This window comes from Eublepharis macularius, chromosome 11, assembly GCF_028583425.1.
Source record: "Eublepharis macularius isolate TG4126 chromosome 11, MPM_Emac_v1.0, whole genome shotgun sequence".
NCBI classification, from domain to species: domain Eukaryota; kingdom Metazoa; phylum Chordata; class Lepidosauria; order Squamata; family Eublepharidae; genus Eublepharis; species Eublepharis macularius.
Window position 1 is genome coordinate 13,355,585 of NC_072800.1, and position 12,160 is coordinate 13,367,744.

The window sequence follows — 12,160 nt, forward strand, 5'->3', positions numbered from 1 at the left end:
TTAGGAAGAGCCTAGCGTTGAAGTTTTTCACACTTGGGTGGAAGTGTGGATGGCACTCGACACAGCTGGCTGAGGTTTTCTCAGAAATGTTGTACTCTTTTTTAGCAATATTTTATATTTTAAGTTCAGTGTCACTTGTGACGAATGATATATTTGGCAGGGGCTGCTTCAAGGACATGAAGTTCTTCCTTGTGGGTAGAAGATGATGTATTTAAGTCATAATATATTGTTGGAACGTGCAGAGCACAGAAGTATAACTAGGGAGCCAGTGAGAGCAGCGCTTAGGACCAGCCATTGGGAACAGGGAGAGATTAATCCCAGAATTCAGTTTTGAGGGTTGAGAGTCAGAGGTTAGAAGTAGTATGTGGGAAAAGAAGGGTTAGTTTAACAAGAGTGTAGGTTTAAGATCTATGGAGACATCAGATCTTGGTTAAGTTTCCCTGTTTGAGAATACTGAGGTCTTTAGAGATTGCTATCTTAATTCTGGCAACCAGCGGGACCCTTGGGGTGCAGGGAGTAACGTCACCGGATGACATAAGGTGTTGTACCATTATTTCCACTTTGTTCTTGGAAGTGACATCATGATTCCAGGACTTCTCTTGTCTTTGTATTTTTGCTGCAGAGATGTATGAATTTCTAAAGTGTTCTGATATCATTTCCGGGTACAAACAGGAAATGAAAACATGAAGTGTTGCTCACTGCCCCTGCCCCTTGCTGCCACTGGAGAAAAGAAGCCCTGCAGGGCCTGGAGCTTGGGGTGGGAACTTATTCACTAGAGCTGCCAGTCTCCCAGTGGGGGTGGGGATGCCCCAGTCCCAGCCTCTGCCCCCCGCTGCCATTCACCTGTCCAGCATGCGGGGAAAGGCCCTGGGAAATGGGGCCAGGAGGCAAAAAACCTCCTCGGTCTGTGTGCACTCCCAGCAGGCACGATGATATCACTTCTAGAAGTGACATCATCACAACTCCCAGGAGCAAGATGACATCACTTCCAGAAGTCTCAAAACGGGGACGCTCCTCTGGGAGAAAACGCTACACACAAAAAATACAAGTCTCCCACTACTAATTAATCCAAAATATCAATCCTGTTATTGTGCAAAAGTGCAAAGTGTATTCAGAAATACATTCAAAAGTACATTCAATAAATGTACATTCACTACACACTATTTGACGGATGACATTTCCGTGGGGCATGTATGAAAAGCTCTAAGGAGTGAAACAAACACAGCTAGCGGTTTGTTGGGCAGAGCCTTTGGGTGGTGCCTTCAGCGGTGTTCCACGGACTAAGTTTAAGAAATAAAGAGAACCAGATTACTTATGTGCAATTTGAATGAACTGGGACTAATATTTGAATGAATTTGGACTGACTTGCTGTGGAAGCCACTGGCTCGAGATGAGATGAAGCTTTTGTAAATATTAGATTCACGGATGTTACTGGATAAGGATGATGTATTATTGTATGTATTGTATCTCTTTACCATTGTACTTAAATTATTTATTGTATTTATTCTATTTATTAAATGCACTTTTGAATGTATTTTTGAACGCACTTTGCACAATAATAGGATTGATATTTTGGATTAATTAGTAGTGGGAGACTTGTTTTTTTTTTTTGCGTGTCACTTCATCACAGCTGCTGGGAGCGTGCACACTTTGCATGCATGTGAAGAGACCAGCAAGCTAAAGGTACCTGGCTACCCTACTTATTCACTGCCCCCCCCCCCCCCCCGGTAGGATGTCAACCCTATTTACAGGAAGCCAATAACATTTGCTTGTTGTAGCACATAACTAAATTGTACTAAAGTACAGTGTTTATATTACAAACTGCCCAAGAGAATGTTTTTCTTAAGCATGTACAGCGTAAAACATAACGTCCCACAACTCCTGGTCACATGTTAATATTTTCCTCATCTGTATGTTTCTTAAAAGCAAACTACTTTTAGTTGTCCTGAAGGGCAGTATATATGTTAATTATAAAATTAATATTTCAAAAATCTTGAATATAAAATGTGGAGTACATGTCAAATATAAAATGTTGTGTACAGTATCTTGAGTGTAAGTAACTGAGGAGATGGAGAGGAGTAATATTTTGTCGTTTTTAAGTGTGCTGTTATATATTCTGTTTCTTTTATATACTTTCTATTGTTTTTTCTTTTCGAATTAAAATGAAAAAAAACCCTACTTTATGCCTGCCGGTTTACCTTGTTATGCCTCAATCATCAATCTATGCTTGGGTGGGTTTATATCCAGGCTCCGATTCTATCCCCTCATCCTCTGGCACAGATGGGTAGGCAGGAAATTGTGAACAGCAGAAAAATCCTGTGGGGTGGTGTAAATCCTCCAGGAAACATGTCACAGTTATGTTATTTAAAGATCTTCTAAGTGTAACTCTGTAAATACAAAGCATCTGTGGCTTGAGAGGCCCAAGTAATCCTCCCACCACCATACTTGATAAACTTCTTCAGTTTAGAGCCATGTCAAAGAAACTGAAATGTATTCTTCTGTGCCATAATAAATAGTTCAGAAATTGATTTTTTCACTAATAGAGAAACAAGCTTGTTCCTTAGCAGCTAAATAGAGCTTCTTAGAGTTGCTCATCTCCCTGATAGAGTATTTGCTACTGGGAATTTTTTTTAATGCTGGTAGCTAATGAATGTCACGTGATGTGTGGTGTACTGCCAAATAATCCTGTTTACACGATGTGTGCCCAATAAAGTATTTCCCACTGTTAAGAGAACTGGTGCTTTCTTCCCGTATGCGTGGGCTCCTTGTAAAGTGAGAGAGATGCTTGGATGAGGTGGGTTAGGCAGCAGTATGCGCTCAGGCTTCCACCTCGGTGCATAAAACAGGGTTATGAACAGCCACAATGTCAAGTAAAAAATTCTCCTCTGAGCAATCAAGAACATAGAGTGTTAAAGGGGGAAGAAGTTTGCTTTTTCATACGGTGGTTGATTTTGCCACGAGTGACTTATGTAAGTGTGTACGCGTGTGCACGTGGGTGTTCTACTGAAAAGTTTTATAGGATAGTCATTCTAGTTGACTTTAACAACAAGGCTTGGGTACTCAATAAAGGGAGCTTCTGAGAACTTGAATGCTGCCAATTTGTCTGTTGGCTTTTCAGTAGTACAGTAAGATTGTGACCGGCAAGACTGTACAAGTGCTGTTCTTTCCCTGTTTCTCAGTTCTTTATTCATCAAATAGCCTGCTGTGCTAACAGGTGTGGAAACAATTCCTGTATGGTTTTTCTCACTGTCTTTTGTTATTACTTTTCAGGTGCGGCAGAGCAGTAGATGCCATTTTGAAGAAACCCCAAAGGCACAAATGGCTTTAGCTGGCTGCCCGGACTCCTTTTTGCACCATCCTTACCGGATAGTAAGTTACAACCTCAAAGATATCTTTAAAATGTGTGTCATTTTTACTGTGGTTGTGGACTTGGATCCACTCATTGAGCAGTGTGCCTGGTTGTTAATCTGGGCTACGCGCTTGTGTTTCCACACAATTGAGTGCTCACATTAAATACTTATCAAATGAATAGTTCATAGTTGATGTTGCTTGTCGTTCCATTGTCCCTGTATCTTCCAATGTAAGTGAAGGTTAGATGTGTGTGAAGTTGTTGGTAGCTTCAAAGACTGAATTGTGACACACACACCCAAATCCCTAGTAGTTCCGCTCATAAGAAAGGTTTTCACAAGGTGGCTTTAAGTTAATTTAGGATGGTTTATTTGCAGCACAAATAAATAGGAATCTTGTTGTGACACCTTCAAACCCGACAGAACTTGATTCCAGCACAAGCTTTTGTGGACTAGATTTTGCTTGTTCAGATCCAGTGAATGGCTCCTATCTCACAAATAATATGGTTCAGGGGCTATGAAATGTAAGAAGAATTGTGTGGAATGTAATTATGTAAACTTCAAATCCAGAGACTAGGTAAGCTAGTTAAGCCAGTTTGATGTAGTGGTTAGGAGCAGCGAGACTCTAATCTGGAGAACCGGGTTTGATTCCCCACTCCTCCACTTGAAGCCAGCTGGGTGACCTTGGGTCAGTCACAGCTCTCTCAGAGCTCTCTCAGCCACACCCACCTCACAGGGCGATTGATATGGAGATAATAATAACACACTTTGAAAACTGCTCTGTGGCATTGTGTTGTCCTGAACAGCGGTATATAAATAGAATGTTGTTGCTGTTATAAACACCTGTAACGATTTGGATACACCCAGATTTTGCTAAGTTAGCATTTATAATGAGATGAAAAAATCCCAAGACCTCGTTCAACCCAGAGGGGGAGAGAGTGTGAAACCTCTTACAATGCAATCCTAAGAAGAGTTACTCCAGTCTAGGGGGGCGGGCCATGGCATTTGGGCAAAACCATAAAGTTTTGCTTAAATGCTACAATGTCTCCAGTGATGCGCTGTCCGTTCTGGGCACAGAGGGAATTATGTCAGTGCATTGCTGATGATGTCAAGTTTTTGGTGAAGCACCCCCCTCTGGGTAAGTCTTCTGTCAGCCTTGTGTGAGCAGTACCATATGTCATAGTAGATGATGAGCGAGTGCCTGAGCCCAAGATGGTATGGCTAATATTGGGTGATGTGATGACCCTGAATATAAGACTACTCCATGGAGGGACCCCCCCACTTCCAAGTTACAAGGTGTTGTTTATGTATAATACTTGTATACACATTTAAGATGGCCCTTCTCACCTGTCTCTTGATGGAACAAGTAGGGGGAAAGTCCTCTTTCAGGTAAATAATGTAATATTCCCTAAGTGTATATTTGAGCAAAGCTGGCTTCCTGGTTAGCTGCAGGATCTGTCTCCTGGATTTATGTCTCCGTAAGGTGGCCCATTTTAGATAAAAAGCTGTTTTCAGTTAAGGTGGTTATTCTTTGAAGTGCTAAACCACTTTGGTTTTGTTGTTGTATTTTTAAATAAATCATTGTGGCCTCAGCCTGTGACTTGAGACTGATGGACCATTCCCCCCCCGCCCCCCCGCTGGGTCGTTCTAAAGGTATAGAGGTGGTTGTGTGGAGTCATTTACACTGATTGCAGGATTTGCAGTGACCTGTGTTGACCTTTTGTCATTTTCTTGACGTGTCACACGCCCTAAGACCAGAGCCCGTTTCATGCCTACACAGCTTGTAGCCCACCTGCTAGTTCTTTTGTGACCTGCTCTCCTAGCCAAAAAAAAGGGGGGGGGGAACCCTTTCCAAATAGGAGCAGACAACTGGCCTCAAAGTCATGGCTTGAAACATCTTTTTTCCTCCGTTCTACTTCCTTCTCCCACTTGTGTTTGACGTCCAGTCTGAGAAAGACCTCTAGAGAACTCAAAAGCTTGCATACTGTATTTTGCGTTGTACTGGTTGACCTTAATAAAGGTACATGGATTTTGTCATTTGTCGGATTTTTCCTTGGACCAGTGAGGCAACCTGGAACTCTATCTGCACACCCGCCCAAAGATATGACAGTTTTATGAGGGTTTACTTTGCATTCATGGTGGGTGGGTTGGTTGTAGGGCTGGGAAATTCCTTGAGATTACAAATATAGTAGTTATGTGCAGGTCTCATTTCGAGGAGGAACACACAGGAACGCAGTTTCGGCAGTTCCCCAAAGAGGTCACATGACAGGTGGCCCCGCCCACCTGACTCTCAGCCATTTTGGGCCCGTTTCGCCCTGGATTGGGGCCGAAATGGCCCGAATCAGGCTTCTGATGGGTGGTGGATCACTCTCTCACTCAGCAGAAGCCTGATCCTGACTATTTTGAGTCCCTTTTCTGCCATATTCAGCCCCTTTTTGCCATTTTGGGCCCAATTTCAGCCCTGAATGGCCAGGATTGGGTCCAGAACAGCCAGGATAGGTGAGGTCAGGGGGTATGGCATATGCAAATCAGTTATACTAATGACACACTTCCAGTGATGTCAAGGGGCATGGCATATGCTAATGAGTTATGCTAATGAGTTCCTCCAGCTCTTTTTCTACGAAATCACCCCTGGTTATGTGATAATAAATCTCTGTAGTATGGAGAGGGAAAAAATGCAGCATTTTAGGAGGAATGATTGTCTGTTTTTATATATGAATATTTTACAATTCTTCTGATAGTTTGGGATTAAGTGAGAGTTTTTAAAAACTTGAAGTTGGCACCTGGGCCTAAACCTCTGTGCCAGCAGTTGGTTTTTAGTGATCGCTGTGAGCGAATAATCCGGCGTCGAACATTTGCAATTATAATAATGCTTGTCTTTTGGGAATGATTTACAACTAACCCATCTTGCTCCGTGGAAGAATCTTTTTTTAATCCTCCCCTTTAGATAGTCAACTTCACCTCCTTTCCCTCCCACATCCTAACTGCATTAACTGTGAAACTGCACAAAGATTTTTGCAGAAGTGGATGCCCCCCCCATTCCATGTGGGAAGAAGATGAGGTGGGGGGGGGGACACATGCCGAGTACTGTATAACAGTGAACGTGAATGGAACCCCAGGGAGCCTTGAATGGCAACCGCGATCCAGAATCTGGGCTGTTAATTCCGTGTGGTGTGCTGAGGCTTTAGACAATACCGTCAGTTACCCTTTTTTGAAACTAAGGGTGTGCTTCTGTCATCTCTAAGTTACTCTTGACAGGACTGAAAGCAGCTTCAGGATGTTTCAGCAGGGGGAAGAAAGCAAGGAAGAGAAGAAATAGCTTATGATAGCTTTAAATGGTAGCATTTTCTAGGAAAATGAAACAATCAAAACCCGCCTCCTGCGCCGGGAGTGGAGGCTGTTCAGCCTGTCCAGTCCTTCCGAAATGCCTGGAGTGCATGTACCCATACATGTGGGGGTGAGTTATAAGAAACAAGGGCTAGTCTAGGCACAGCCCTAAATCAAATGCATGGTCTATTCCTTTGATTGTGCAGACTTCCCCTTTGTTTCTGTTGGCATTTCTCTTGGGGGAATAAAGAAGGAATCCCTAAATCCCAGAATATAGACCGTGGAAGAAAGAGTTCAGAAATAATTTATGGAATGGATGTTGTCAAAGGAATTTTGCGTTTAAATGCCATCTCTGTACACTTAGTGGTGTACAGTGGATTTCGGCACTCTTTGCCCGATTGTGGTTTGAGCAGTGGCAACTGCTTTCAGGTGGTCGGGTGTAACGGAATGTTTATCCGCATCTCTTTAAGGCTTCCATCTGTTCAGATTAACAATTTTATCTTAAAATCTAAGCAGTGTTTAGACCTTGAAGTGAGAGCTGAAAACAGCTTTCGCTCCTTTTAGAGAAATGGTTTGTCAGTACAAAATAATTTATAGGGTTCTATTTGTAGTGCTCTCCCCACCAAGACACAGAGACTCCTCTTAAGAGTTTAATAATTTCTTTTTATTAAAATAAACTCTAAGTCTTTTTAATAAAGCAAGATATCAAAATATAAATGCTCATTAAGATAAAACCTACAAAGATGGAACAGATAAAAGCAACAAGAATTAAGACTCCTGACGTCTCTCAATTAAATCTAAGTTTAAATCAATCAGATTTACTATGGAATGCATTGAAGTTCCCATAACATACATTACAAGAGTAAGTTCCTCACCTAGATGTTCATGAGATTTCTTTCAGCCCAAACCCTGATCTGCTATCTGAGTTAGTACTTTTGTATGTTATCTTAAGCAGAAATCGAAGATCTTTTTCATGTGATAGCATAGATCAGGGCTTTTTTTCTGGGAAAAGAGGTGGTGGAACTCAGTGGGTTGCCAGCACAGGGGGCAACTCTTGGCGGGAGGTGGTGCCCCTCATACCACATGTGCGTGTGCAAAGTGCACGCATGCTCCCAGGGCCAATGACATCACTTTGGATCAGCTGGAACAAGGGGGGAGTTTTTAAAAGTTTAAATCGCCCTTGGCGAAAATGGTCACATGGCTGGTGGCCAGGGTGGATAAAAATCAACGATTTTTTAAAAAATAAATAAATAAAAATAGGATTTTTTTGATTTAAATTGGATTTTTTTGATTTAAATTGGATTTTTTAAAAATAAAATGCTTTTTGAGGAAAATATATTACCATCCAAAGTTTATTCCATCATGAAATAAAGATTAGTTTTTAATTATGTAGAATAAGGCTGTATATGTTTAAATTTTTTGGTAAATAAATTCCATTAATCCATTCACAATGTCATGCTCTTCCAGAGGTTTTTGTAATATTATTGGGCAGTTTCTCTGCCTACAAGATATTATCACAGATGCTTGGTTTTGCAGTTCTCAAAACTGAATTTGTGTCAGCTCAGCAGAGATCACATGCCTCTTCTTCACAGCAAAAATGTTATAACATGAACAGAGTTGAGAAAAAGACCTTAATCCTATTGTTCTACAAACCTATGAAGACAGAATCAACCCCTCCAGTGCTAAGTTTCAAGAAGTTCAGTGAATAGAAACAATATTTTTCTGATTGTTTGGAGTGGAATAGATCTGCACAAGAAGAAACTAAGTGTGAGGAGGGAGGGGCAAGCAGTACAAAATGGAAGTGAAACTTTTTGAGCGCAATACTGCACAAGTCTTTGGATCTTTTGTGTGTATGACCTGAGGTTTATCACATTCTTTCCTTGGAGGAAAAAACCTATAATTGCAGCAGGCCGTACAAGAGACCCAGCTTGGGAATACTTTAATGAAGTTCCTTTACCTATCGGTAAGGCAGGCATCTACTTGCATATTAAAGTTATACCAGCAAGAATTAGTCTTTATGTAGAAAACTATGATTTAAATCAAGCCTTAATGACTAGTGATTTAAATCATGATTTAAATCGTGATTTAAATCAGTTTGATTTAAATCAAATCCACCCTGCTGGTGGCCCTGCCCCTGATTTCCAGACAGAAGGGAGTTTAGATTGCCCTCTGTGCGGCGCGGAGGGCAATCTAAACTCCCCTCTGTCTGGAGATCAGGGGGCGGGGCCACCAGCCATGTGACCATTTTCAAGAGGTTCCGGAACTCCATTCTACCGCGTTCCAGCTGAAAAAAAGCCCTGGCATAGATAAACTATGATTAGTTTGAAATTTAATTAATCATTCATATTTTCAATTGTGATGTTCTACCTAGCCAAAAAAGTGACACTATGTCCAGCTGCAAGGTAAGAGATATAAATCAGTAAAGATGACAGGAAAATTTAAGTGACTAGATTATCATTTGTCCATTCTAAAAATTAGAGATCATTCATCTGATACTGTCCACTATTTTTAATTGGCAGTCAAAGATGAAGGAGCCCCTGTGTAGAAAAGCTAGAAAAAAATTACACTAAAGTTCATACAGAATTCACTAAAATACATGTGTATCTTTAAATATAATGTGCTCAAATCCATATTTCCATGACACAGGAGCTGTAGTAGTCTTCAAGTAACTATGGGCAGAGCTTCGTATTAAAATGTACTTTCTTTGCTTACAATTTCACTGATAAGGAAATGATTTAACGCATCACTTACGATAAACAGGATTATTTGGGTAGAGATTTAGTCTGTAGGCTTCTAGTTTGTCACCTGTGACCATTTTAATACAGAGTTGCCTTTGTTCTATTAAAGAAGATACCTCATAAATTGACCTCCTCTAACATATGTTTATGTTCACCCAGGGCTTTTTTTCTGGGAAAAGATGTGGTGGAACTCAGTGGGTTGCCCTCGGAAAAAATGGTCACATGGCTGGCGGCCCCGCCCCCTGATCTCCAGACAGAGGGGAGTTTAGATTGCCCTCCGCAGTGCGGAGGGCAGTCTCAACTCCCCTCTGCCTGGAGATCAGGGGGCGGGGCCACCAGCCATGTGACCATTTTCAAGAGGTTCCGGAACTCCGTTCCACCGTGTTCCTGCAGAAAAAAAGCCCTGTGTTCACCTTTGTTTTAGCTGATTATTTAAGTGTCCTAGTTATGACACCTTTTAAAATGAGCTAAGAAATAATGAAAATGCCAATGCCAAGTAGTCAGAGAGTCTAGTCAGTGTCTTGGAAAATTTTTAGATTTTCATTACTGAGAAGCAGGATGTTGGATGCTGGATCTCCATTCTAAGAGGGTTGTTGACTAATAGTTGTGTGCCTAAAATGTGCTGCTTTTCCTAGTAGCTCTGCTTTTTTGGTCCAGGAACTTGCATTTAATCTGTTCTCTGTTCAAAAGCATTCCCTTGGAAATTTTATCTCTAATCTTGTGGAGATTTAAAAAAAAAAGCGCCTCTTTTTCTCTGGTGTTTTTCAGGAGACCTTTCCAAAATTCTGACTCTGGCTAAAAAAAATCCGGCAGTGAGAATTGGCAGGGCTTATCTTGTGTTCCTGGAAGTTCAGCCCGGCGTCCCAGAACTTCTCAGAAAAAAGGGATGACTTACAATGTGCGCATTCCGATTCTTATACAATAGGGAGACACAGCAGTAATCATGTACAGTCCACTTGAACCCTTTATTCAGTTAAGGAGGAAATGAGGGTTTTCAGGTTCTATTGATATAATCTGTGACTTTTATTCCAGTGTAAGAATTCATCATAAAATTATTACACTTGGAGAAGGTTCAAAGTTCACGTCTATCCTCTGCTCACACACAAACACATTTACTCTCTTGGTTTTGTGTTAGATTATCTCTGTGTCCTGTGAGGTGGAAGAAGCAAATGGTAAGGAATGTAAAGGGGGAAATAATGCCTGGGCATGAAGTAAGAGGGGATTCTAGGCTGCCTGTGTGTGTTTGTGTGTGTGTGTGTGTGTGAGAGAGAGAGAGAGAGGCGGGGAGAGGGGGAAGGATAAATGCTTTTTTATCAGCTTGGATCCAGATATTAAAAGATGTAAAAGCCCTGGTATCAGGATTGTAACTTGCACTAATATGTCAGAAACTGCCCTGTGGAGCTTTTTACAACTCATTCTGCACAATGCACAGTTAGTACAGTTGCCATCCTCCAGGTGGAGCCTGGAGATGTGGATTTACAAGTGTTCTCCAGAGTACAGACATCCGTTCCCCAAGACAAAATGGATGCTTTGGAGGGGGGATTCCGTGAATTACGTGCCACTGAGATCCCCATTTATTGTAGTCTGCTGAGGCCTCTCTTCATCCCACCCCCCACCCCCACCCCAGGCTCCCCGCTCCCCAAATCTCCAAGAATTTTTGAACCCAGAGTTGGCAACCCTATTAACAGTTGGGCAAGTCTGTGTTGAGTTTTAGAGAACTGCCTCCCCCATTGCCACTTTTTTGGGAGAACACCTGCATTGGCTTTAGTAAGTTTGGGCTTATTAAACTCTGCAGCCCAGTTCCAGTTGTGGGTCTGGGTGGGGCACTAATCTGTCTAGAAGAGTGGTATATAAGTATAGTTATCTTATATACTAATAGCCAAGTGGCCCTGATCTGTTGGAACCATGAATGAACAGGACAGATCTTCCCGTGCACCTGAAAAATGCCGCAGGTTTGCAGAAAAATCTGAAATCTTAAAAAAAAAAAGTTTAAAAAAATCAAAATAATAAAAGGAGTCCCTGTATTTTTAAGAATCAGATGCCCTCAGTGGCTGTTGCTAAGCAACCATAATGGTATTCCAGGCTTGGTTTCAGTCAGTAAAAGGCACAGGGGGGGGGAGGCAGGGCCCTTTCCAGGGCTGTTTGGGCCTTTGAGGGAGAACTTATTGGGCCCAGGCCCAGAAGCAACCACCTGATGACTTAGTACCACAGTGTAGTGTTGCCAGGCCCCCTTACCTTCTGCTTGCTCCTCTTCAACAGCACTCCCCACCCACCCCAAGCTAGTGTAGTATAGAGGTTAGAGTTTCAGATCTGGGAGATCCAGGTGCGAATCACCACTCTGCTGTGGAAATTCACAGGGGGGGGGGACTTTGATCCAGTCACATACTCGTAGCCTTACCTACCTCTCAGGGTTGTTGTGAGGATAAAACTAAAAATCCCTACTATTGAAGTTGATTAATTCTAAAGTCAGTATTTTAGAATGTTTAATAGAAAATGCTGAGTAGCAGAAATTAAGAAAAACGAAGAATGTCTACTGTCAAAGTGGATTAATTGTAAAGTCAAAATTTCAGAATGCTGAATAGAAAATGCTGAACATATGCAAGAAATGAGATGGGGAGAATAGTCGTAGTCGTGCATTACACCTTTTGCTCTTTATTTTCATGTAACCGATCTTCATTTTGTTTGTATTACTCTATGCACAGTTTATCATTCTTTTGTTGTTTACTCTTCATAACAAGATAAAATCTT

At 41.6% G+C, this 12,160-nt stretch overlaps 1 protein-coding gene across 4 annotated transcripts in view; it reads left to right on the forward strand.

Annotated features, from left to right (window-relative positions):
- Nucleotides 1-12,160, forward strand: part of GRB10 (growth factor receptor bound protein 10) — a 155,449-nt gene that overhangs the window by 34,052 nt on the left and 109,237 nt on the right. For all 4 annotated transcript variants that reach the window (XM_054991190.1, XM_054991192.1, XM_054991191.1 and 1 more), the window contains exon 2: nt 3,271-3,369. In XM_054991190.1, the coding sequence (XP_054847165.1) occupies nt 3,319-3,369 (51 nt within the window). In that variant the 5' untranslated portion in view covers nt 3,271-3,318. The remainder of the gene's footprint in view (nt 1-3,270; nt 3,370-12,160) is intronic.